Consider the following 27387-nt stretch of genomic DNA (forward strand, 5'->3'; position numbering starts at 1 on the left):
TGTGTGGCCTACATTATCATTTAATGGATCGTTTCAGGGGAATAGATCGACTGTGTAGCCGCACCCATTCTGCCGGAGATGGAGAAGAACAATACATTTCTTTCTGCTTCCGATACGTTTTTGCCACGTTAAGACCAACGTGCAAACTACGATTGAGCTTGATCTGGCAATTGCCAGGCTAGGGAATAGATACATTCCAGTCCAATAGTGTTCAGTATAAATGCTGTTTCTGTAATAAAAGAAGAAAAAAAAAAGTACTTCTAAAACCCTTATTTTGATTATTTCGAGATTGATGGAACGTATTAAATCATTGAAGAAGTGTAAAAGTTACAACAACCCAACATGTGTTACACACTTACACAAAGGTCACAGTGACTACATGTAAAGATTCTCCCCATCTGTGTGAGTACTGTGACTTTGTCTTGTCAGCTCTCCTCTCCTCTCCTCTCCTCTCCTCTCCTCTCTCTCCTCCTCCTCTTTCCTCTCCCCTCTCTCTCCTCCTCCTCTCTCCTCCTCTCTCTCCTCTCCTCTCCTCTCTCTCCTCCTCCTCTTTCCTCTCCCCTCTCTCTCCTCCTCCTCTTTCCTCTCCCCTCTCTCTTCTCCTCCTCTCTCTTATCTCTGCTCTCCTCTCTAGCTCATCTAGGATTGTGTTCATTATTGTCGTACATTACGCATTAAGTGTGTTCACATGTCAAAGGTCACCCCATTTAGATTGGTGAATCTAAAATAGATGTAGTACAACAGAAGGCCCACTGGGGGAGCTGCACACCTTGCATGTTATGTGTCCCTTTGATCAACAGACTTCCCACGCTCAGCCCCCGGTACACCAGTGAGCTACGACTGCTGAAGAGAACGGGGCGTGTCCTAGAGCAGCGTTTAAGGACTCAGGACCGGCTGTTCTCAAACTAGCCTAGCGGGAACATCAGAAGGCCTACAGCGAGCCCCTCAGTGACTCGGCCCCGGTTCTACCCCCACATGATCAACCACAGCCCTGGTAACTCCAAGCAGCTTTTATCAACCGTACATCATCTCCTCAAACCTCAGCCCCTACACTCAGACAACACGCAGCAGCCGTGCAACAGCTTCATCTCCTTCTACACAACGAAGGTAGACAACATCCGCCCCCTTCTCTCCAGCCACTCCCCCTCTCCTCCTCCCCCCCCCCCCCACCCCCTCTTCTCCCCAGCCCCTCTGCCCCCCCCCCCCTGCATCTCCAGTCACATCCGCAGACTCTCAGTTCGGGACTCCTCATTTGACTTTGTCTTCACATTTTTAGCATCCACTTCCCATATTTACCATTATATAGTTGACTTTGTAAACCAATGTGTTTCAGTAACTGTGTAAATACAAAAAAAAGGGGAATTCCTTCATCCAAACAGTCTTTTTCCCTTTCATCACTTTAGTGGTTCAGAACTGCATTATTTAGCTCACACTGCCATCTATTGGCTCAGACACGCAACAGCATAGTAACTAAGAAAATAAAGGTCACAGAATCTTAGACAGGACAAAAGAAAAATCGTGAATAATATAATACTACATAATACTACATTCACAACAGTGTTGTCTTTAACTCAGATGAAAAGGTTAAGTTATAAACAATTTATTTGTTTGTTCTTTAAGACTTAGAGACGAGTTTAACTGAGGTTAAACTGTTACAAAAGGTCTGTGCTTTTCTGACAATAAACCGGCAGACTGTTCAAGAATACATTTCGATTTAATGTGTGTGGCTGTGTGTGTGTGTGTCTGTCTGTCTGTGTCTGTCTGTCTGTCTGTGTGTCTGTCTGTGTGTGTGTGTGTGTGTGTGTGTGTGTGTGTGTGTGTGTGTGTGTGTGTGTGTGTGTGTCTGTGTGTGTGTGTGTGTGTGTGTGTGTGTGTGTGTCTGTGTGTGTGTGTGTGTGTACCATTACAAAATTGTGCTTGGTGACACGGAAAAAGGAAAAATGGAAATTACGTGTCCCAGATCACGAATGAATAGATTAAATGACGTGACAGTGTCGCCTATTTACGTGAGACAGGGTTACCCATTGCCACATACATCCTTAAACACTGTCTAACCCCTCCCTGTTCCATTACCACATATATCCTTAAACACTGTCTAACCCCTCCCTGTTCCATTACCACATATATCCTTAAACACTGTCTAACCCCTCCCTGTTCCATCACCATATCCTTAAACACTGTCTAACCCCTCCCTGTTCCATTACCACATATATCCTTAAACACTGTCTAACCCCTACCTGCTCCATTACCACATATATCCTTAAACACTGTCTAACCCCTCCCTGTTCCATTACCACATATATCCTTAAACACTGTCTAACCCCTCCCTGATCCATTACCACATATTTCCTTAAACACTGTCTAACCCCTCCCTGTTCCATTACCATATATCCTTAAACACTGTCTAACCCCTCCCTGATCCATTACCACATATATCCTTAAACACTGTCTAACCCCTCCCTGTTCCATTACCACATATATCCTTAAACACTGTCTAACCCCTCCCTGTTCCATTACCACATATATCCTTAAACACTGTCTAACCCCTCCCTGTTCCATTACCACATATATCCTTAAACACTGTCTAACCCCTCCCTGTTCCATTACCACATATATCCTTAAACACTGTCTATCCCCTCCCTGTTCCATCACCACATAAATCCTTAAACACTGTCTAACCCCATCCCTGTTCCATTACCACATATATCCTTAAACACTGTCTAACCCCTACCTGCTCCATTACCACATATATCCTTAAACACTGTCTAACCCCTCCCTGTTCCATTACCACATATATCCTTAAACACTGTCTAACCCCTCCCTGATCCATTACCACATATTTCCTTAAACACTGTCTAACCCCTCCCTGTTCCATTACCATATATCCTTTAACACTGTCTAACCCCTCCCTGATCCATTACCACATATATCCTTAAACACTGTCTAACCCCTTCCTCTTCCATTACCATATATCCTTTAACACTGTCTAACCCCTCCCTGTTCCATTTCCACATATATCCTTAAACACTGTCTAACCCCTTCCTCTTCCATTACCACATATATCCTTAAACACTGTCTAACTCCTCCCTGTTCCATTACCACACATATCCTTAAACACTGTCTAACCCCTCCCTGTTCCATTACCACATATATCCTTAAACACTGTCTAACCCCTCCCTGTTCCATCACCAACTATATCTGTCACATCTTCAGCAAGGCTTCAGCAAGTTTTTCAGTTGTCTGTTTCCTGTTTTGCCACACTAACTCCTGTCATTTCAGACTCTGCCATCCCCTCCTGCTCTGCATTACCTGCTGTTTTCATTCACCTGGCCGGCCCCACCCCCATACTCACCTGCTCCTCATCAGCTAATCAGCCCCTCAGTATATGGACCGGTCCATTTCCATCAGTTCTTTGCCAGATTGTCTAGTGTGTTACCTAGCTCTCCCACGTCATCTCATTCTGATCCTGATCCTGAACCTGCCTGCTCGTGTATCGACCTTCCTTTTTTGGACTGTAAATGTAAATGTGACATTGGACCTTCCTTTTTGCCTGCTCCTACTGGATTTGTTTGCTACACGGATTGACTACCTGGTTTGACCTCTGCTTGGAATAAACACTGTTCCTTCACCTGAACTGTTTCTCTTGTCGTGCTATTGGGTTCTCGTCTGCCATTTTGTGAAACCTGACAATATCCTCCTACACTGTCCAACCCTTCCCTGCTGCTGTTAATTTGCATACAAATGTAAAACACAAGGAGGGTTTACATATGAGGGCGGGCCGTCGGTCCACAGCCACAACAAAAAGTTAGAATTTATATTTATTTGTCTCTTAATATTATCACTTCATTATCATTAATATTATTCATTTTGATTTCTACATAGTTAAGGACTGCAATTTGACAAGTGAAGGAATATTTGGATCAGGAAGGGGGGGGGGGGGGGGCGATGTTATGTCCCCACCATACTGTTATAAACAATATATTATGTCTTCCGTCTTATAATTTGAGAATTTTCTAGGTAAACCTATTTTTAATTCAGTGGAATTAACTGCCGCACGGCTGCAAGCGTTAGTTGGCTCTGACTGAAGGTGAACTCGTCGGTCTGCTTCGTCTGCCCTATACCCCGAGTCACATGACTCTGAGGTTTTATGAGGTTAGAAGCTGGGAGAGAAGCCTTATATCACTAGCACCACTACCCAGTGTTAACTTAATATGAAAGAACCCACAAACTTATCTTTTCCTGGACTCACTGTGTCCAGTCTTTTTAAGGTTGAACATATTTGAATGATGCAAAGAAGAGAACATATCAACGCATTTTAAGCAGCCTTTACAGAATGCATTCAACATTCAGGGTGTGTACCGTGGGGGCGGAGCCAGGTGTTAGGGGAGGAGCCAGGTGTTAGGGGAGGAGAGGACGTCATGTTGAGGAAAGGAAACTTAAGGTTCATAGAGACCAAAGCCAACCGACGTGGAAGCAGTTCTCTCTTTCAGGAGAAACACATTTTTGGAACAAATAGTCTGACAGACAGTAACAACTAGGTAAGTAAAAGCACACATCTTTGAGGTGTAGTTAAAACCTCTCTTCCTGTTATTGAAATAGAAATATATAATTGCTCAATACATAAACCTTGTCGTCTGTGTCTAGGAATGGCCTGTGCTAACACTTCATGGTCTGAAGAGAACTTTTCATGTTCCATCTGTCTGGATGTGTTCATCAGTCCAGTTACCACCGCATGTGGACACAACTTCTGTAGAACCTGTATTACAAAGTTCTGGGATGAACAAGTCCGGTACAAATGTCCTGTTTGCAACAAGCTTTTCAACACAAGACCTGAACTACAGGTCAATATCTTCTTATCAGAGCTTTTAGCTCAGTTTAGAACGTCCGTAGGAGTAAAAGAGCAGCCTTGTGTTGAACCAGCAGAAGTTCCCTGTGACGTCTGTACTGGGACCCAGCTGAAGGCTGTGAAGTCCTGCCTAGTGTGTTTTACCTCTTACTGCAAAACCCACCTGGAGCCCCATCAGAGAGTCGGTCGCCTGCAGAAACATCGGCTGGTCGAGCCTATGGACCGTCTGGAAGAAAGGATGTGTAAGAAACATGACCGACTTCTGGAGCTCTTCTGCCAGACTGAACAGGTGTGTGTGTGTCAGTTCTGCACAGAGGCAGACCACAAGTCCCATCCTGTTGTACCTCTAAAGGAGGAATATGAAGTGAAGACGGCCCAGCTGGGGAAGATAGAGGCTGAAGTTCCACAGATGATCCAGGAGAGAAAACAAAAGATTAAGGAGATCAAAGACACAGTGGAACTGAGCAACAAAGACGCAGACAGAGAGATAGCCCAAGGTGGGCAGGTCTTCACTGCTCTGATTGGCTGTGTTGAAAAGGGCCGGGATGAATTCAACCAAACGGTTAAAGAGAAACTGAAATCCACAGAGAAACAAGCTGAAGACCTCATCAAAGAGCTGGAGCAGGAAATAGAAGATCTGACCAATAGAAGCTCAGAGGTGAAGCGGCTCTCACACACTGTAGACCACCTCCACTTCCTCCAGACCTTCAGATCCCTGAAGGATCCTCCACCCACCAGGGACTGGACCACGGTGGAGGTCCGTCCTCCGTCATACGTAGGGACCTTGAGGAGATCCCTGGATCAGCTGGAGGAGACACTGAACATGGAGATGAAGAAGCTGCCTGATGATGCTGAACTGAAGAGGGTCCAGCAGTATGAAGTAGATGTGACTCTGGATCCTGATACAGCTCATCCCAAGCTCATCCTGTCTGAGGATGGGAAACAAGTACATGATGGAGGTGTGTGGAAGAAACTCCCAGACAACCCTAAGAGATTTACATACACTCCATTTGTTCTCTCGAGGCAGAGCTTCTCCTCAGGGAGATTTTACTTTGAGGTCCAGGTTAAAGACAAGACTGCATGGGGGTTAGGAGTGGCCAGAGAGTCCATCGACAGAAAAGGTCTGACAAAGCCGACCCCTGAGACGGGTTTATGGACTCTTTGGTACAACAATGATGCGTTGTTATTTTATGATGACCCTGTTGTCCATCTCCCTCTGAGAGCTGAGCTCCAGAAGGTGGGGGTGTTTGTTGATTATGATGAGGGTCTGCTCTCCTTCTATGATGTGGAAGCCAGGGTTCATATCTACTCTGCTACTGGCTGCACCTTCACTGAGCCTCTCTATCCAATCCTCTGTCCATGGATACATGAAGAAGGTACAAACTCTGCCCCCCTGATCATCTCACCTGTCAATCAAACAGACTAGGACCTTTGTTTGATAATAAAATAATCAAACGACCAAAACAACTAATGTTGTTTCCTGAATTTGAATAGAATTAGAATCTCTACTACGTGAGATCTGGGAGATCTGCATTAATGTCATACTGCTGTCATTTAACGAGAAAAATATCTTTAAGAATTAACCCTGCAGTTGTGTAACGTAACCCTTTATAAAGGGTTATATTACACTCCATTTATGTGTCTGTTTTCCCTTGATTTCTCTTACACGTCTAAGATATACAATTTTTTGTAGTAATGTAGAACATGTTTAGAGGATTAACATGTATGAATAATAATTTGAAAATGTAATATATATTTAAATATTGAATGACAAAAAAATCCAATGTCTCACACTTGTGATTTTAATAAAAAAGAAAAGGTTCAATATTGTAAAGTGTGGCCTACATTATCATGTTATGGATCATTTCAGAGGAATAGATCGACTGTGTAGCCGCACCCATTCTGCCGGCGATGGAAGAACAATACATTTCTTGCTGCTTCCGATACGTTTTTGCCACGTTAAGACCAACGTGCAAACTACGATTGAGCTTGATCTGGCAATAGCCAGGCTAGGGAATAGATACATTCCAGTCCAATAGTGTTCAGTATAAATGCTGTTTCTGTAATAAAAGAAGAAAAAAAAAAGTACTTCTAAAACCCTTATTTTGATTATTTCGAGATTGATGGAACGTATTAAATCATTGAAGAAGTGTAAAAGTTACAACAACCCAACATGTGTTACACACTTACAGAAAGGTCACAGTGACTACATGTAAAGATTCTCCCCATCTGTGTGGGTACTGTGACTTTGTCTTGTCAGCTCTCCTCTCCTCTCCTCTCCTCTCTCCATCCTCTCCTCTCCCTCCTCTCCCTCCTCTCCTCCTCCTCTTTCCTCTCCCCTCTCTCTTCTCCTCCTCTCTCTTATATCTACTCCTCTCTCTAGCTCATCTAGGATTGTGTTCATTATTGTCGTACATTACGCATTAAGTGTGTTCACATGTCAAAGGTCACCCCATTTAGATTGGTGAATCTAAAATAGATGTAGTACAACAGAACGCCCACTGGGGGAGCTGCACACCTTGCATGTTATGTGTCCCTTTGATCTTACAAGGCTTGAGGAACATGGTTCACTAATAAATCCAATCAAATCAAAACATAATCTCCTTAATCCAGGAAACGCGAAACCTTTATGGATTTCTCGCTATTGGAAAATGCCTTGTAAACTGTCTGTTGGCATGTTTAGAACATGAATCTTTAGAGTTTACTTTTAGTAGAAGAAGCTGTTGCGAGCGGATGATCTACCAATGAGAGGACAGACAAGGTGGAGATGAGGAGGAGCATGTGTGAGTAGTAAATCACATACGTTTACTTTCACTACTTTTGATCGGGCGTACTTCAGATCCCAGACAGGAAGTAGTGGGGCCTCTGTGCCAGATGTGTGTTTGAGTCGGATGTGTGTGTGTGTGTGTGTGTGTGTGTGTGTGTGTGTGTGTGTGTGTGTGTGTGTGTGTGTGTGTGTGTGTGTGTGCGTGCCATGCCTGTGAGTATACCTCCACAGTCTCCTGCAGCGTCATCACGGCCCTCTCCTTCTCCTGCAGCATTAACCGGAGTGCAGGGTCCATCTCTGTGACGTCGCGCTCCAGGGCCTTGGGTTTGCTGTCGAGCAACAAAAGAAGCCCCAAGCACTGACGTTAGCGGAGCTAGTTGTTCTCGTCTGACGTAAAGGGATTCTGTTCAGTAAATACCTGCCATTCACCGGGAACCTTTGGATTCTTTTGCTGCCCTCCACGGCTTTCATCTGAGCCCGAATGAGGGCCTCCAGTACATGTGTTTCTGACTAGCACAGCAGACAAAGCATCAGAAGAAGGCCCTGTCGCTGAGTCCGGGAGCCGGCCCGTCTCACAGCAGTTGGAACGTGGAATGACCAATCGGTGCACACCAGGACGGCTGGACCCCCCCCGCTCCACACTACGGGCGCACCAGAGGAGCACTCTCCTTTGACATGACCTATAGAAGTACCCCCAAACCCAACAACCAGGCCAGGCTAGAGGGGGGGGGGGTGAGTAAGAGCCGACGCTTCCGGTCGTGATCCGGGGAGAGCAGAGGAGGAAGCAGCGACAGAGGGCCTTGATGGGTCTGGTCAGCAATCTCTCGGTGCCCGATCCGGGCGTGTCCGACCATAAGGCCATCTCAATGGAGCCCCCCCCCCCCCCTCAATAAGCCCAACTGACAAATCAGTTTCAGGAACCTTGAAAACATCAACCCAGTCCCCATGACTACTGACCTCCTTCAGTCACTGAATCTGTGGATCTCTACAGTCCATCCCTCAGCCCCCTCCTGGACAGCCATGCCCCAGTCCAGCCCAGAACCGTCCCCTTCCCACGCTCAGCCCCCGGTACACCAGTGAGCTACGACTGCTGAAGAGAACGGGGCGCGTCCTCGAGCGGCGTTTAAGGACTCAGGACCGGCTGTTCACAAACTAGCCTAGCGGGAACATCAGAAGGCCTACAGCGAGCCCCTCAGTGACACGGCCCCGGTTCTACCCCCACATGATCAACCACAGCCCTGGTAACTCCAAGCAGCTTTTATCAACCGTACATCATCTCCTCAAACCTCAGCCCCTACACTCAGACAACACGCAGCAGCCGTGCAACAGCTTCATCTCCTTCTTCATTTTACTTTGTCTTCACATTTTTTGCATCCACTTCCCATATTTACCATATATAGTTTACTTTGAAAACCAATGTGTTTCAGTAACTTTGTAAATACCAAAAAAAGGGGAATTCCTTTATCCAAACTGTCGTTTTTCCTTTCATCACTTTAGTGGTTCAGAACTGCATAATTTAGCCCACACTGCTATCTATTGGCTCAGACACGCAACAGCATAGTAACTAAGAAAATAAAGGTCACAGAATCTTGGACAGGACAAAAGAAAAATCGTGAATAATATAATACTAAATAATACTACATTCACAACAGTGTTGTCTTTAACTCAGATGAAAAGGTTAAGTTATAAACAATTTATTTCTTCTTTAGAATAGAATAGAAAGATTTATTGTCATTGTACAAAGTACAACGAAATGCAATGAGCAGCTCCATAAAAGTGCACACGTTATTGAATATATAATATATAATAATATACAAAAGCAATATATAATATAAATAAATAAATAATTTAAATAAATAAAAATGTAAATACACAGTAAAACTTCAATACACAGTGAAGACCTCAAACAGACAACAAACATCAGTGCAGATCTGAGTTCAGTATGGTGACAGCTTTGGGAGAGAAGCTGTTCCTGAGTCTATTTGTTCTGTCATATATGGACCTGAAGCGCCTGCCAGAGGGCCACAGGTTGAAGAGATGGTAGCCGGGGTGGGGGGGTCCTTCAGGAGGCCTCTGGCCCTGCTGAGACAGCGGGAGCCCTAGATGGTGCTTCAGGAAGGCAGAGGGCGGCCGATGACTGCCTCTGCAGTCTCTTCCTGTCGGCCTCCGTGCAGCCTGAGGGCCACACTGACACAGCGTGGGTCAGCAGGCTCTCGACGGTGGACCGGTGGACGGTCTCCAGCGGCCGTGTGTTTAGATGCTCCCTCCTGAGCGCCCTCAGGAAGTGTAGCCGCCGCTGGGCCTTGTTGACCAGCGCCGAGGTGTTGACCGACCAGGAGGGATCAGCAGAGGACGTGGCCTCGCTCCACACCGTCACCGTTGATGTACAGGGGGGGCAGGGGGGGCTCTGCTCCGTCGGGAGTCCAGGATGAGTTCCGTGGTCTTGGTGATTTTCAGGGCCAGGTTGTTAGAAACACACCGCTCACCAAGTTTCAACTTTAAGAGCTAGAGACGAGTTTAACTGAGGTTAAGCTGTTACAAAAGGTCTGTGCTTTTCTGATAATAAACCAGCAGACTGTTAGGGGAGGAGCCATGTGTTAGGGGAGGAGCCAGTTGTTAGGGGAGGAGAGGAGAGGACGTCATGTTGAGGAAACGAAACTCAACATTCGAAACCAAAGCAACCCACGTTGAAGCTGTTCTCCCGTTCAGGAGAAAAATAAAACGCATTTTGGAACAAAAAGTCTGACAGTAAGAACAAGTAAGTAAAACAGCACAACTTTGAGGAGCAGTTAAAACCTCTCTTCCTGTTAATGAATAAGAAATATATAATTGCTCAATACATAAACCTTGTCGTCTGTGTCTAGGAATGGCCTGTGCTAACACTTCCTGGTCTGAAGAGAACTTTTCATGTTCCATCTGTCTGGATGTGTTCAACAGTCCAGTTACCACCACATGTGGACACAACTTCTGCCGAACCTGTATTACAAAGTTCTGGGATGGACAAGTCAAGTACAAATGTCCTGTTTGCAACAAGCTTTTCAACACAAGACCTGATCTACAGGTCAATACCTTCTTATCAGAGCTTTTAGCTCAGTTTAGAACGTCCGTAGGTGTAAAAGGGCAGCCTTGTGTTGAACCAGGAGAAGTTCCCTGTGACGTCTGTACTGGGACCCAGCTGAAGGCTGTGAAGTCCTGCCTAGTGTGTTTTACCTCTTACTGCCAAACCCACCTGGAGCCACATCAGAGAGTCGCTCGCCTGCAGAAACATCGGCTGGTCGAGCCTATGGACCGTCTGGAAGACAGGATGTGTAAGAAACACGACCGACTTCTGGAGCTCTTCTGCCAGACTGAACAGGTGTGTGTGTGTCTGTTGTGCACAGAGGCAGACCACAAGTCCCATCCTGTTGTACCTCTAAAGGAGGAATATGAAGTGAAGACGGCCCAGCTGGGGAAGAGAGGGGCTGAAGCTCCGCAGATGATCCAGGAGAGAAAACAAAAGATTAAGGAGATCAAAGACACAGTGAAACTGAGCAACAAAGACGCAGACAGAGAGATAGCCCATGGTGGGCAGGTCTTCACTGCTCTGATAGGCTGTGTTGAAAAGGGCCGGGATGAATTCAACCAATCGGTTAAAGAGAAACTGAAATCCACAGTGAAACGAGCTGAAGACCTCATCAAAGAGCTGGAGCAGGAAATAGAAGACCTGACCAATAGAAGCTCAAAGGTGAAGCGGCTCTCACACACTGAAGACCACCTCCACTTCCTCCAGACCTTCAGATCCCTGAAGGATCCTCCACCCACCAGGGACTGGACCACGGTGGAGGTCCGTCCTCCGTCATACGTAGGGACCTTGAGGAGATCCCTGGATCAGCTGGAGGAGACACTGAACATGAAGATGAAGAAGCTGCCTGATGATGCTGAACTGAAGAGGGTCCAGCAGTATGAAGTAGATGTGACTCTGGATCCTGATACAGCTCATCCCTGGCTCATCCTGTCAGAGGATGGGAAACAAGTACATGATGGAGGTGTGAGGAAGAAACTCCCACGCAACCCTAAGAGATTTAAATACTATACATCTGTTCTCACAAGGCAGAGCTTCTCCTCAGGGAGATTTTACTTTGAGGTCCAGGTTAAAGACAAGACTGACTGGTGGTTAGGAGTGGCCAGAGAGTCCATCGACAGAAAAGGTGAGACAGAGCAGACCCCTGAGACGGGTTACTGGACTCTTTACTACGACGAGGATGGGTTGGTATTTAATGATGACCCTGATGTTGATCTCCCTCTGAGAGCTGAGCTCCAGAAGGTGGGGGTGTTTGTTGATTATGATGAGGGTCTGGTCTCCTTCTATGATGTGGAAGCCAGGGTTCATATCTACTCTGCTACTGGCTGCACCTTCACTGAGCCTCTCTATCCATTCCTCAGTCCACATTTACATAAAGAAGGTACAAACTCTGCCCCCCTGATCATCTCACCTGTCAATCAAACAGACTAGGACCTTTGTTTGATAATAAAATAATCAAACGACCAAAACAACTAATGTTGTTGTTTCCTGAATTAGAATAGAATTAGAATCTCTACTATGTCAGATCTGAGAAATCTGCTTTAATGTCATACTGCTGTCATTTAACGAGGAGAATATTTGTAAGAATTAACCCTGTATGTGTAATTTAACCCTTTATAAAGGGTTATATTACACTCCATTTATGTGTCAGTTTTCCCTTTATTTATTTTACGCTTAAAGATATAAAAGATTAAAGATATAATATTTGTTGCAGTTATGTAGAACATGTTTAGAGGATTAACAAGTATAAATATTATGATTTTTTTTAACATTTCTATTGGTTTTAACTTCTGAATATTGAACGACAAAAAAATTCAATGTTCTTACACTTGGGATTTTAATAAATAGAAAAGGCAAATATTGTAATGTGTAGGCCTGCATTATCATTGTAATGGATATTTCAGGGGAATAGATACATTCCAGTCAAATGTGTTCAGCATAAATACTGTTTCTATAAAAACATGTGTAATACAAAAAATAAAATAGTTTATTTCTAAAACCCTTATTTTGATTATTCCGAGATTGATGGAACGTTTTAAATCCTTGAAGAAATGTAACAATTTTAGTTGATGTGTTACACATTTACACAAAGGTCACAGTGACTACATGTAAAGATACTCCCCATGTGTGTGAGTACCGTGACTTTGTCCTGTCAGCTCTCCTCTCTCCATCCTCTCCTCTCCATCCTCTCCTCTCTCTTCTCCTCCTCTCTCTTCTCTCTGCTCTTCTCTCTAGCTCAGTGGTGGTTCCTTAGAGGAAAATAATGGGCTGTTTGTAATAGGAAATCAGGCATGTTATATTTCCTTCATGGTACCCCCGTTTGGGAAAACAGAAAAGGCTGATTTGGGAAAATTATTCACAACACACCAAAAATCAGTCCGACTACCTGCTGCCTAAGATTTTGTTAATTATATCGTAGTGAATACCTATATCATTATGATGCAAGTAGTAATAAGCACAGGAGACCGACATACGTTCAAGTGTAATTATATTGAAGGTAAGCACGTAGCACAGTAGGCTACAGTAGGCCTACTTTGGCGGTAGTACGCATTCGGAAACGTCTTCCGTACTACAGAATGCATACTGAGTATTCGGACGCGCTATATTTTTTGCGTACTACAAAATGCATACTATATAGTATGCAAGTATGAGTATTCGGATGCAGGCACCACAACACACTGACTACATGACAGTACAGCCACCTAGTGGTGCAATCAGGTAGTGGACACAACATCCCCCCGCAAAGTAAAACAATTACTTCTCTCTGTAAGAACCTCTGAAGTAATACGATTATTCTATAACCATAGAGTAAATCTATAACCATAGAACATTAAACAAAGTGATAGAAATGAGAATAATCTCATGGCTAGTATCAGACCGTACTAGTTAAATGCAAATTAATAATTGACTGTATTTATCGAACACATTTAGCAAGAACATTTAAGCTCAGAAACATGACTTAAAAGGATACGGTAGAGTCCCGGGTTCTTGCATCTCCTGTATCATAGTCTTTTAACCACTCCGGAGGTCGTGCATGGTTCTCTCAGGCGTGCAGGGTTGAGATGTTCGAGCCAGCGGCTGCTCTGTAGGCATCACTGCTGCATCAGTTGCTTGAGTGCGCTGGTCTGCAGGTATCACGGCTGCATCAGGTACGCGAGTGAGGTGAGAGGAATGCCAACGTTTCCCATCAGAAAGTCTGTATGTGCAGGGACCTACTTGCTTTTGGATTTAAACTGGCTTTGTGAATCTGGGATTTTCTTTGGGCACATGAGTCTGCTTCTTCACTCTTACTTTGTCACCTACTTTGAGAGCAGGTGTTTAGTATACCTCCACCGTCTCCTCCTGCGTCATCACGGCCCTCTCCTTCTCCTGCAGCATTAACCGGAGCAAGAGCCGACGCATCCGGTCGTGATCCGGGGAGGGCAGAGGAAGAACAGAGCGGCACGGGAGAGCAGAGGAGGAAGCAGCGACAGAGGGCCGTGATGTGTCTGGTCAGCAATCTCTCGGTGCCCGATCCGGGCGTGTCCGACCATAAGACCATCTCAATGGAGCCCCCCCCCCCCCCCCCCCCTCAATAAGCCCAACAGACAAATCAGTTTCAGGAACCTTAAAAACATCAACCCAGTCCCCATGACTACTGACCTCCTCCGTCTCTCGCTGCCGGCCCCCCTTCAGTCACTGAATCTGTGGATCTCTACAGTTCATCCCTCAGCCCCCTCCTGGACCGCCATGCCCCAGTCCAGCCCAGAACCGTCCCCTTCCCACGCTCAGCCCCCGGTACACCAGTGAGCTACGACTGCAGAGAACGGGGCGTGTCCTAGAGCGGCGTTTAAGGACTCAGGACCGGCTGTTCACAAACTAGCCTAGCGGGAACATCAGAAGGCCTACAGCGAGCCCCTCAGTGACACGGCCCAGGTTCTACCCCCACATGATCGACCACAGCCCTGGTAACTCCAAGCAGCTTTTATCAACCGTACATCATCTCCTCAAACCTCAGCCCCTACACTCAGACAACACGCAGCAGCCGTGCAACAGCTTCATCTCCTTCTTCACAACGAAGGTAGACAACATCCGCCCCCTTCTCTCCAGCCCCCCTCCCCCCCCTTTCTCCCCAGCCCCTCTGCCCCCACATCCGCTGACCCTCAGTTCGGGACTCCTAATTTTACTTTGTCTTCACATTTTTAACATCCACTTCCCATATTTACCATAATATAGTTTACTTTGTAAACCAATGTTTTTCAGTAACTGTGTAAATAAAAAAATAGGGGAATTCCTTCATCCAAACAGTCTTCTTTCCTTTCATCACTTTAGTGGTTCAGAACTGCATTATTTAGCTCACACTGCCATCTATTGGCTCAGACACGCAACAGCATAGTAACTAAGAAAATAAAGGTCACAGAATCTTGGACAGGACAAAAGAAAAATCGTGAATAATATAATACTAAATAATACTACATTCACAACAGTGTTGTCTTTAACTCAGATGAAAAGGTTAAGTTATAAACAATTTATTTCTTCTTTAGAATATAAATCTTTATTGTATTGTACAAAGTACAACGAAATGCAATGAGCAGCTCCATAAAAGTGCACACATGTTATTGAATATATAATAATACACAAAAGCAATATATAATATAAATAAAAAAAAATGTAAATAAATAAAAATGTAAATACACAGTAAAACTTAAATACACAGTAAAGACCACAAACAGACAACAAACATCAGTGCAGATCTGAGTTCAGTATGGTGACAGCTTTGGGAGAGAAGCTGTTCCTGAGTCTATTTGTTTTGGCCTATATGGACCTGAAGCGCCTGCCAGAGGGCCACAGGTTGAAGAGACGGTAGCCGGGGTGGGAGGGTCCTTCAGGAGGCCTCTGGCCCTGCTGAGACAGCGGGAGCCGTAGATGGTGCTTCAGGAAGGCAGAGGGCGGCCAGTGACTGCCTCTGCAGTCTCTTCCTGTCGGCCTCCGTGCAGCCTGAGGGCCACACTGACGGTGTGGCCCTCAGGCTGCACGGAGGCAGCCTGAGGTGGAACGGTGGAAGGTCACCAGCGGCTGTGTGTTTAGATGCTCCCTCCTGAGCGCCCTCAGGAAGTGTAGCCGCCGCTGGGCCTTGTTGACCAGCGCCGAGGTGTGGACCGACCAGGAGGGATCAGCAGAGGACGTGGACTCGCTCCACACCGTCACCGTTGATGTACAGGGGGGCAGGGGGGGCTCTGCTCCGTCGGGAGTCCAGGATGAGTTCCTTGGTCTTGGTGATGTTCAGTGCCAGGTTGTTAGAAACACACCGCTCACAAAGTTTCAACTTAAAGAGCTAGAGACGAGTTTAACTGAGGTTAAACTGTCACAAAAGGTCTGTGCTATTCTGATAATAAACCAGCAGACTGTTAAAATATATACAATAGATAAACGTGGATGGAGTAGCTCTTATTGTGGCGTCGCGTGTGGTGCTGAGGGCTCTGAGGAGGCAGGTGATCTCCCTACCCGTGTGACGGGGCCTTGATGCAGCCGCTCTGGGGCTGGGAGGACCGGCAGACGCAGCCTGGAGCATCATGAGACAGGCCCAGGTTGTGACCCATCTCGTGGGCAAGGGTGGTCGCCACCCCGATGGCGTTATCGGTACGATCGGTTATTTGGATAACCGTGCTGCTGTACTTCCACAACGAGACTCGTACTGGGGGTTATCTCAGCCTTGGTTGAGAAGGAATTGGGGGAAAGGAACATTGGCTCTGGCTCCCTGAAGTACATGAACCGCGACATGGAGGAGAAAGGGATTGTTGCCCGCGCTTGTTTCCCGCCGGAGCCCCGCTGCCCGCTGCCCGCAGCGCGGCGGTGGTGCCTCGGCAGCGGGCAGCGGGGCTCTCTGCCCCCACGGGGCTCCGTGACCCCCGAGGGGACAGAGAGGACACTGGAGGTCAGACTGAGATGTCCGTTTAGTGTCTGGGTGGGGTGTTACGTCCCCCAGACAAAGGGCACTGGGTTCGATCTCCACTGTCTACTACCAAGCTGTAGGCGTCCCTTTGATAGACTCCTCATTCCTACCGGCCCCTTAATGACCTTATTGGTATTCAATAAGTTTCGTCTGAATTGCTAAATAGTAAAAAGTACAGACAATTCTCATTCAATTTAATGAAAAATAAAAGTATAGATATTTTTTCTTATGATTCTATCCTATCCCTAACTCTGTTCACAACGATTGAGAGGGATTTATCAGAGTATTTTGGTGTATTACAGCAGTCCTCGTCATAAGCCATGCATGCCTGGTCTCAGTACCATCGCATTGGTAACGTGAGCAGGTGATTGGATTACAGATCTTCAGGGACGGTCCAACACAGACCTGACGGTCCTATCAGAGGTCGTCTGGCTCTCCCTTCATGCAGTAAAACCATGGATTCTGATCAGATGTGGATTTCCCCTGAACACAAGACACTTTGGGAACTCTTCACTCACTTGATTCCTGAGCAGAGGTCGATACTGGCCATGATATCTTATTGTGTGTGTGTATGTGTGTGTGTGTGTGTGTGTGTGTGTGTGTGTGTGTGTGTGTGTGTGTGTGTGTGTGTGTGTGTGTGTGTGTGTGTGTGTGTGTGTTAGGGATGAGTCGGTCGCGACCGATTCGTTACAACGAACGAATCACGAACGTGAACGACAAGAACTGGTTCCCCAAAACAAGAAGAACTGGTTCGTTGATTCTTTTCTTTTAACATAAACCAAAAATATGGTCACATAAATCAAATATACAAACGAACAGAGCTTCGTCTCCCCGCGACTTATATTGATTGAGTCCACAACGTTCTCAAAGATACAGCCAATGAGAGGTAGCAATGGTGTTGCAATGGCACCTGGGTAAACAAATGACAAGGCGGTACCGTCGAATATGCGCGCTTTCTCTGTCTGACGTATCTTGGGTCATACCATTCGATGTGGGGCCACTCATATCCCCCTACATTTTTTCGAAAATAGACTTGACCTCCATCTGTATATTGGATAAATGAATTTCCCAATCCAAGGAGTCTTTGCTCCATTCTACGTCAATTTAAGAACAAACAAAGAAATTTAACTGCAGTTCGTATTTTTTATTTATGACCATGAAAGTTCTGTAATGCCTGAACAATGAATAATTAAATGTAAAGTAAAATAAAATTATAAATGTAAAACCATGAATGAAATATAGAGAGTAAGCAAGTGGTATAAATCTTGGTGGGACGTTTGGTTATACAATATAGTATTTCTTCTTGATTTTCACGGGGGTTAGAGCCTAGAAGTCGTTTAAATTATGCTCAGGGCCGTCTCGCGGGGGGGGGCGGCAGACACCAAATGACATAATCTGACGTAACGAACGAATCAAATAAACGAATCGTTTGAACTGAACTGAAAGAACTAGTTCCCGGAAAAGAATCATTTTGCCCATCCCTAGTGTGTGTGTGTGTGTGTGTTCCATTACCACATATATCCTTGAACACTGTCTAACCCCTTCCTGTTTCTGGCAGTTTGCATACAAATGTCAAACACAAGGAGGGTTTACATATGAGGGCGGGCCGTCGGTCCACAGCCGCAACAAATCATAAAGAAAAGACACATTTAAAACTCTTGAAAATCCTCACAGAGACACCTGGGGACCGGTTGAAGAAGAATAAGGCGGAGTTTGGATTCTTATTTATTTCTCGCATGATATTATGACTTCATTATCATTAATATTATGCATTTTGATTTCTCCATACAGTTATTAAGGACTGCAATATGACAAGTGAAGGAATATTTGTCTCAGGAAGGGGGGGGGGGGGGGGGGGGGGGTTCTATCCCCACCATACTGTTAGAAACAATACAGTAAGTCTTCTGTCTTATCATTTGTGAATTTTCTAGGTAAACCTATTTTGAATTCAGTGGAATTAACTGCCGCACGGCTTCAAGTGTTTGTTGGCTCTGACTGAAGGTGAACTCGTCGGTCTGGTTCGTCTTCCCTACCCCGTGTCACATGACTCTGAGGTCTTATCAGGGTAGAATCTGGGAAAGGCAGGCACAGTCAAAATCAAGTCAAATGTATTTGTACAGCTCTTACTCAGTTAGTCACAAATCACCACTGAAACACAATGTGTACTCTTTTTTCCCGGGCTCTCTGTGTCCAGTCTTTTTAAAGTTGAACATATTTGAATGTCGTAAAGACGAGAACATATCAACCCATTTTAAGCGGCCTTTACAGAATGCGCCCACATTCAGGGTGTGAAAGTTTGAAACGTCAGTGAACCGTGGGGGCGGAGCCAGGTGTTATAATAATAATAATAATAATAATAATAATAATAATAATACATTAAATTTAGAGGCGCCTTTCAAGACACCCAAGGTCACCTTACAGAGCATATAGTCATCATACATTTTTTAAAAAAACAAGATATTGTGTAAAAATAAATAAACATAAGCAATAAGAAATAAATAAAACAAAAACAAGACAAGACAGGTTATGGGAGGAGCCATGTGTTAGGGGAGGAGAGGAGAGGACGTCATGTTCAGAAAACGAAACTTAACATCCATAGAAACCAAAGCCGCCCGATGTGGAAGCTGTCCTCTCTTTTAGGCGAAAAATAAATGCATTTTGGAACAAATAGTCGGACAGAAATTAAGAACGAGGTGAGTAAAGCAACACAACTTTGAGGAGTAGGTAAAACCTCTCTTCCTGTTATTGAATTAGAAATATATAATTGCTCAATACATGAACCTTGTTGTGCGTTTATAGGAATGGCCTTTGCTAACACGTCGTGGTCTGAAGAGAACTTTTCATGTTCCATCTGTCTGGATGTGTTCAACAGTCCAGTTACCACCACATGTGGACACAACTTCTGCAGAACCTGTATTACAAAGTTCTGGGATGAACAAGTCCAGTACAAATGTCCTGTTTGCAACGAGATTTTCCATACAAGACCTGATTTACGGGTCAATACCTTCTTATCAGAGCTGGCTGCTCAGATTAGAACAACCGTACGAGTAAAAGAGCAGCCTTGTGTTGAACCAGCAGAAGTTCCCTGTGACGTCTGTACTGGGACCCAGCAGAAGGCCGTGAAGTCCTGCCTAATGTGTTTTACCTCTTACTGCCAAACCCACCTGGAGCCACATCAGGTAGTCGCTCGCCTGCAGAAACATCGGCTGGTCGAGCCTATGGACCGTCTGGAAGACAGGATGTGTAAGAAACACGAACGACTTCTGGAGCTCTTCTGCCAGACTGAACAGGTGTGTGTGTGTCTGTTGTGCAAAGTGACAGACCACAAGTCCCATCCTGTTGTACCTCTAAAGGAGGAATATGAAGTGAAGACGGCCCAGCTGGGGAAGATAGAGGCTGACGTTCTGCAGATGATCCAGGAGAGAAAACAAAAGATTAAGGAGATCAAAGACACAGTGGAACTGAGCCACAAAGACGCAGACAGAGAGATAGCCCATGGTGGGCAGGTCTTCACTGCTCTGATAGGCTGTGTTGAAAAGGGCCGGGATGAATTCAACCAAACGGTTCAAGAGAAACTGAAATCCACAGTGAAACGAGCTGAAGACCTCATCAAAGAGCTGGAGCAGTAAATAGAAGATCTGACCAATAGAAGCTCAGAGGTGAAGCGGCTCTCACACACTGAAGACCACCTCCACTTCCTCCAGACCTTCAGATCCCTGAAGGATCCTCCACCCACCAGGGACTGGACCACGGTGGAGGTCCGTCCTCCGTCATACGTAGGGACCTTGGGGAGATCCCTGGATCAGCTGGAGGAGACACTGAACATGGAGATGAAGAAGCTGAGTGATGCTGAACTGAAGAGGGTCCAGCAGTATGAAGTAGATGTGACTCTGGATCCTGATACAGCTCATCCCCAGCTCATCCTGTCTGAGGATGGGAAACAAGTACATTATGGAGGTGAAGAGAAGGAACTCCCAGACAACCCTAAGAGATTTACAACGTATCCATTTGTTCTCACGAGGCAGAGCTTCTCCTCAGGGAGATTTTACTTTGAGGTCCAGGTTAAAGACAAGACTGCATGGTGGTTAGGAGTGGCCAGAGAGTCCATCAACAGAACAGAAGGGAATATGTGGATCCCTGAGTCGGGTTACTGGACTCTTCGGTACTTCAATAATGGGTTGGTATTTAATGATAACCCTTCTGTCCGTCTCCCCCTGAGAGCTGGGCTCCAGAAGGTGGGGGTGTTTGTTGATTATGATGAGGGTCTGGTCTCCTTCTATGATGTGGAAGCCAGGGTTCATATCTACTCTGCTACTGGCTGCACCTTCACTGAGCCTCTCTATCCACTCCTCAGTCCATGGATACATGGAGGAGGTAGAAACTCTGCCCCCCTGATCATCTCACCTGTCAATCAAACAGACTAGGACCTTTGTTTGATAATAAAATAATCGACCAAAACAACTAATGTTGTTTCCTGAATTAGAATAGAATTAGAATCTCTACTATGTGAGCTCTGAGAGATCTGCATTAATGTCATACTGCTGTCATTTAACGAGGAGAATATCTTTAAGAATTAACCCTGTAGTTGTGTAATGTAACCCTTTGTAAAGGGTTATATTACACTCCATTTATGTGTCTGTTTTCCCTTTATTTCTTTTACATGTTTAAAGATATACAATTTCTTGTAGTTATGTAGAACATGTTTAGAGGATTAACATGTAGAAATAATAATTAGAAAATTGAATATATATCTGAATATTGAATGACAAAACAATCCAATGTCTTACACTTGTGATTGTAATAAAAAGAAAAGGCAAATATTGTAATGTGTAGGCCTGCATTATCATGTGATGGATCATTTCAGGGGAATAGATAGATTCCATTCCAAAAGTGTCGTAAAATAAAATTCCTTATTTCTAAAACCCTTATTTTGATGATTTTTTGATGATTGATGTAACTTTTTAAATCATTGAAGAAATGTAAAAGTTTGTAGTTGATGAACCAGTAAATTAATTAAGCAATAGATCACGCCAGGCTGTGGTATGTGCTCATTATACCACTGTTAAGGGGCGTTGTCCGGCCCCGACGCGCAGCGGAGGGCCGGCGACCCCCTTCACAGTGGTATAATGAGCACATGCCACTGACTGAAGTGATCTATTGCTTTTATACAACGGTTACTATTATCGCGAAACGAAAGTCATAGACACACTACATTTAAAAAGAAACCAAGAAAGTCAAAATAGCCGTTTTATTAAAGAATACAAAAAAGTAGTCCCTCCTGGCTGCCGCTATGCATCGACGGTCGCTATGCAACACACTTTAGCGTCCCTCCGAGAGAAGGCTCCGATAGAGCGGTTCGCCGGCAATTTTTCCTATGGAGCAGTTCACTCGCCGATTTTAGACTTCAGTGAACTGTGCTATTGGTTTTATACAACTGTTAAAATTATGGCAAAATGACTTCACACACACACACTAGTAAAGATACGGTTGTATTCTTTGACACTTTCCACTTCAAGGCGCGGACTGATACTTTCACAAAATGATTGGGCGTCATAGCAGTTATGTATACGCTCATTATACAACAGTTAGGAACCAATCAGATCGCTGGATTCAGGCCCCCCGTTGTATAATCTCCAATATACAACAACCCAACAACAACCATACTTTCACTTTCACTTTTGACCGCTCGTACTTCCGGTCCCAGACAGGAAGTAGTGGGGCCTCTGTGCTGGATGTGTGTGTGAGCCGGAAGTGTGTGTGTGGATGTGTGTGTGTGTGTGTGTGTGTGTGTGTGTGTGTGTGTGCTTGTGTGTGTGTGTGTACGTGTGTGTGAGTGTGTGTGCTGCTCCAAGCAGCGTGTGTGTGCCATGCCTGTGAGTATACCTCCACAGTCTCCTGCAGCGTCCTCACAGCCCTCTCCTTCTCCTGCAGCATTAACCGGAGTGCAGGGTCCATCTCTGTGACGTCGCGCTCCAAGGCCTTGGGTTTGCTGTCGAGCAACAAAAGAAGCCCCAAGCACTGACGTTAGCGGAGCTAGTTGTTCTCTTCTGACGTAAAGGGATTCTGTTCAGTAAATACCTGCCATTCACCGGGAACCCTTGGATTCTTTTGCTGCCCTCCACGGCTTTCATCTGAGCCTGAATGAGGGCCTCCAGTACATGTGTTTCTGACGAGCACAGCAGACAAAGCCTCAGAAGGCCCTGTGGCTGAGTGTAGGGGGCTGAGGTTTGAGGAGACGATTTACGGGTGAGAAAAGCTGCTTGGAGTCACCAGGGCTGTGGATGATTATGTGGGGGTAGAACCGGGGCCGTGTGTCACTGAGGGGCTCGCTGTAGGCCTCACCTCTCCCCAGCCCTCCCCCCCCTCTCCAGCCCCCCCCCCTCCCCCCTCTTCTCCCCAGCCCCCTCCCCCCCCTTCTCCCCAGCCCCCCCCCCTCCCCCCTCTTCTCCCCAGCCCCCCCCCCCCCCCCCCCCTCTTCTCCCCCCCCTCCTCCATCTCCAGTCTCATCTGCAGACCCTCAGTCCAGGACCACTCAGCTCCTTTGCTGTTCCACGGACATCACTCAGAACCCCAACCCTCACCCGTCCTAAGGAAGACGAAGCCCTCCCCCTGGGACCTGGACCCCTCTCCCTCAGCCCTGATAGGAAGTCACTGCAATGAGTCCCATGATCCCCCAAACCATCAACCAGTCCCTCCGGCCCGGCCGTGACCCCACGCCTCTGAGAACTCCTTCCATCAGGCCACTACCCAGAAAGCCCAGCTCTGACCCCGCAGCACCTGCCAACCACCGCCGCGTCTCCATGAACCGGACGTGCACGTCGTTATTGAATGTCTTTCGACTGCTACGCTGATGACACCCAACTCCACGTCAAAACAAAGCCCCCCCCCTCTGCGGCCCTATCCACACTCTGCGCCGGCCTGGAGGAGACAAAGGCCTGGATGACAGCTCACCTCCTGCAGCTCAATAGCTCCAGAACGGAAGCCATCCTTGTTGGCCCTCCACGCCCGACCCGGTCACCCACCGTCACCAGCACCACCTTCTGCGGCCCCGACATCCACCCCTCCTCCTCAGGCCCCCACCTCGGGGTCAGAGCGGACCCCCACCTGACCTCTGAGGCCCACAGTCTTCCTGCTGCCGTACTTCTTGTGCTAGAAATGAAGCACAAAACGTGAATGAATACTGAGGGTGACCCGTTATAATCACAGTAATATGAGAATACGTTAGGAACAGCGACCATACCTCTGCATGGTCCACCACCAGAACCAATCCACTGTTCTGGTTCTGCTGATCTGGAACTTCATCTGCTCAGAGCTTTTCTAAATAACGAAATGAAAGTTGCACATGTATGGTTGTTTTGGTCTAGTTTTCATATTCTGTCATAATTTATTTAAATAATTCAGCTGTGAAAAAAATACAATGTGATAAAGGAACCTCACAAGCCATGAAAACACTATGTGAACAACAACTTGTTTGAGATAGTTTATATCGTTTTTTAAGGGTATTTGTTTCATATTTGATCACTTGAGGTCGTTTTTTTTCAGCCTGTCCACACAAGTCCCTAGAAAAACATGCAATAAATAAGAGAAAGGACGAATTAGAAAGAAAAATAAAGATATTAAATATTTTTTTATTTGTCATCCGAAAAAAATTAATATGATGTTAGTGACTTAATTATAAAAAAAATAACGGGAACTGTCCAAGGCAGGCCACTAGAGGGCAGTGAGGCCGTTGTTTCCAGATTGAGTTTGATAGACAGATAGCAGCAGGATTAAAGTTATAAATCATTATATCATCATTAACCAATCTATATAATGCATTGATTAAGTTACAGCAGCATCTTGTGATAATGCTCCCCGAATGCACTTTGGGGAAAACACTAGCGTGACACGTGGGTTTTGTGTGCATAGATCGGCTATTATGCATGACAGTAGGTGGCAGTCTCAGGTCGCTAGAGGACAACGAGATTTAGAGTTCAAGTTTTACCAATGTAGTCAAAGTTGTGTTCTCAAGGTTAACGCATACAAATAGAGAGGTACTACTCATAACAAGAAGATACAATAAATGTTGGTGTGTTTCAACATTTGATAATTAAGACAACATTGTGTATGTGTGTGTGTGTGTGTGTGTGTGTGTGTGTGTGTGTGTGTGTGTGTGTGTGTGTGTGTGTGTGTGTGTGTGTGTGTGTGTGTGTATGCCTGTGTGTGTAGTGGTGAGCGAGTTCAACTCCAAGCTGAAAGGTACTGGGTTTGATCCCCAATGTCTGCAGTCTAACCTGATTTATCCTATAGAGCAAGATGCCCCCTAACCCCTACCTGATCCATTACCACATATATCCTTAAACACTGTCTAACCCCTCCCTGATCCGTTACCACATATATCCTTAAACACTGTTTAATCCCTCCCTGTTCCATTACCACATATATCCTTAAACACTGTCTGACCCCTCCCTGTTACAGTACCACATATATCCTTAAACACTGTCTAACCCCTCCCTGTTACAGTACCACATATATCCTTAAACACTGTCTAACCCCTCCCTGTTCCATCACCAACTATATCTGTCACAACTTCAGCAAGGCTTTAGTTGTTCAGTTGTCTGTTTCCTGTTTTGCCACACTAACTCCTGTCGTTTCAGACTCTGCCATTCCCTCCTGCTCTGCATTACCTGCTGTTTTCATTCACCTGGCCGGCCCCACCCCCATACTCACCTGCTCCTCATCTAATCAGCCCCTCAGTATATGGACCGGTCCATTTCCCTCAGCTCTCTGCCAGATTGTCTAGTGTGTTACCTAGCTCTCCCGCGTCTTCTCATTCTGATCCTGATCCTGAACCTGCCTGCTCGTGTATCGACCTGCCTGTTTGGACTGTAAATGTAAATGTAAATGTGACTTTGGGCCTTCCTTTTTGCCTGCTCCTACTGGATTTGTTTGCTACACGGATCGACTACCTGGTTTGACCTCTGCTTGGAATAAACACTGTTTCTTCACTGGAACTGTTTCTCTTGTCGTGCTATTGGGTTCTCGTCTGCCATTTTGTGAAACCTGACAATATCCTCCAACACTGTCCAACACTTCCCTGCTGCTGTTAATTTGCATACAAATGTAAAACACAAGGATGGTTTACAGATCCCAGTCATTCAGCCACTGTTCCCACCATCCACTCTGATTATCGGCGACTCCATCACTAGACATTTGCGCTTCTTCAACGTCATCACGCGTTGTATGCCAGGCGCCTTGGTTACTGATGTCCTGGCTGAGCTCCGGGATATGCTACCAACTCTCCCATCCACGATTCGGAGGATTATCGTCCATGTCGGGTCAGATGACTCTGCCCGTTGTCAGTCAGAGCTCACAAAAACTGACTTCAGTGTTCTCATTAGCTACCTTAAGCAGTGTGATAAATCTGTATTTGTCTCGGGTCCAATTCCTACCATTGGACGCGGGAACGAGCGTTTCAGTAGACTTTTGAGCCTTAACACTTGGCTTCGGGACACTTGCGGGGAAACCAACGTTGGCTTTATTGAAAATTTCGATGTTTTCTGGAACAGACAATCACTCTACTTGAGGGATGGATTACACCCAAACGCGAAAGGCTCACGCCTACTGGCTGCAAATATCCACTATACCATGACATGCATAGACACATCCAGATGCAGTCGCCATGCACAAAAATGACTTCCTGCCTCTGACTTCCGCTCCTCTCCTGTGGAAACTACGATCCCCCTACAGCTTACAGCATCTAGCGCCCTCTGCTGGCCCATTCCGGCATTGACAACAAATAGAAAAATACCCAAGACTAGGCAAAGTGGAAAATATGGAGGTCATCGCCGCGTATTAAGGAGCTTGCAGAGACTTCTACCCTCAGCTCTGTCTCCTATCACCATGGAGCTGTTTAATGCACAATCCCTCACAAATAAATCCCTCCTCATAAATGACCATATTATAGAGAAAAGGCTTGACTTCATGTGCCTAACTGAAACCTGGCATAAACCAGCGGACTACTACGTGCTCAATGAAGCATGCCCACCTGGATACAACTACATGGAGAAAGCCCGCAGCTCTGGTCGTGGTGGTGGACTGGCCATCATACACCGGGCGGAACTAAAACTATCTCCTCTGCAAATGCCTGACCTTTCCTCTATGGAATGTCTGGCCTTCAAATGCAAACATCCATACCCCATGACAGTGCTTCTCATTTACCGTCCTCCAAAGCCAAACTCATCGTTTATACCAGAGATAAGTGATCTGCTGACCTCACTCTGCAGTATCTCAACAAACATTGTCATTGTTGGTGATCTTAATATCCATGTCGACAACCCCTCCTGTCTGTTCGCAGCAGATTTCCTGAATGTGCTTGAGTGTCTTGGCCTGCAGCAGCATGTTGAGGTCCCTACTCACACCAAGGGGCACACTCTGGATCTGGTCATTACTGACACTGCCCTAATAAATAACATACAGGTCTACGATCTTGGTGTATCTGACCACAAGGTGGTCTCAATGGCCTTTACTTTTATGCTGCCAACCACTACACTTAGGCGTCAAATGTCTTTTCGCAACTGGAAAAAGATTGACGCAGCCACTATGAGCATGGATCTCCAGCTCATCACCTGCCCAGCATCTGCCTCAGCGGATGAATTAGTGGAGATCTATAATACCTCGCTGAGCAGTGTTTTTGATCTCCATGCCCCGGTCAAATCACGTATTGTTAATTTCTCACGGTCTGCTCCATGGTTCACTCATGAACTGAGGAAAATGAAAACAACTGGGCGTGTCTTGGAACG

The 27387-nt window shown here is 45.8% G+C and overlaps 2 protein-coding genes, 1 long non-coding RNA gene and 1 pseudogene across 3 annotated transcripts; 3 read left to right on the forward strand and 1 right to left on the reverse strand.

The window, feature by feature from the left end:
* Window positions 1-21529, forward strand: part of LOC115560128 (E3 ubiquitin-protein ligase TRIM39-like) — a 32224-nt pseudogene extending 10695 nt beyond the window's left edge.
* LOC115560127 (E3 ubiquitin-protein ligase TRIM39-like) lies at window positions 3954-7080 on the forward strand. Its single transcript, XM_030379450.1, has 2 exons — window positions 3954-4538; window positions 4645-7080. The coding sequence occupies exon 2, from the start codon at window positions 4647-4649 to the stop codon at window positions 6270-6272; it is 1626 nt and encodes a 541-aa protein (XP_030235310.1). The 5' UTR covers window positions 3954-4538; window positions 4645-4646; the 3' UTR covers window positions 6273-7080.
* On the forward strand, window positions 10260-12679 carry LOC115560122 (probable E3 ubiquitin-protein ligase TRIML1). The gene is made up of 2 exons (XM_030379445.1): window positions 10260-10371; window positions 10478-12679. Exon 2 carries the CDS (start codon window positions 10480-10482, stop codon window positions 12103-12105), a length of 1626 nt encoding a protein of 541 aa, XP_030235305.1. The 5' UTR covers window positions 10260-10371; window positions 10478-10479; the 3' UTR covers window positions 12106-12679.
* Window positions 21530-21988: 459 nt separating the features above from the next.
* LOC115560181 (uncharacterized) lies at window positions 21989-23983 on the reverse strand. The gene is made up of 3 exons (XR_003979702.1): window positions 23847-23983; window positions 23629-23755; window positions 21989-22595 (listed from the first exon to the last, which is right to left on the reverse strand). It is a non-coding gene; the product is annotated as an uncharacterized LOC115560181 (long non-coding RNA).
* Between the last annotated feature and the right edge of the window lie 3404 nt (window positions 23984-27387).

This window comes from Gadus morhua, chromosome 15, assembly GCF_902167405.1.
Source record: "Gadus morhua chromosome 15, gadMor3.0, whole genome shotgun sequence".
NCBI classification, from domain to species: Eukaryota; Metazoa; Chordata; class Actinopteri; order Gadiformes; family Gadidae; genus Gadus; species Gadus morhua.

Bases quoted from the DNA above. Each gene is read 5' to 3' on its own strand.
- LOC115560127 (XM_030379450.1), top strand. From the start codon at position 4,647: ATGGCCTGTGCTAACACTTCATGGTCTGAAGAGAACTTTTCATGTTCC.
- LOC115560122 (XM_030379445.1), top strand. From the start codon at position 10,480: ATGGCCTGTGCTAACACTTCCTGGTCTGAAGAGAACTTTTCATGTTCC.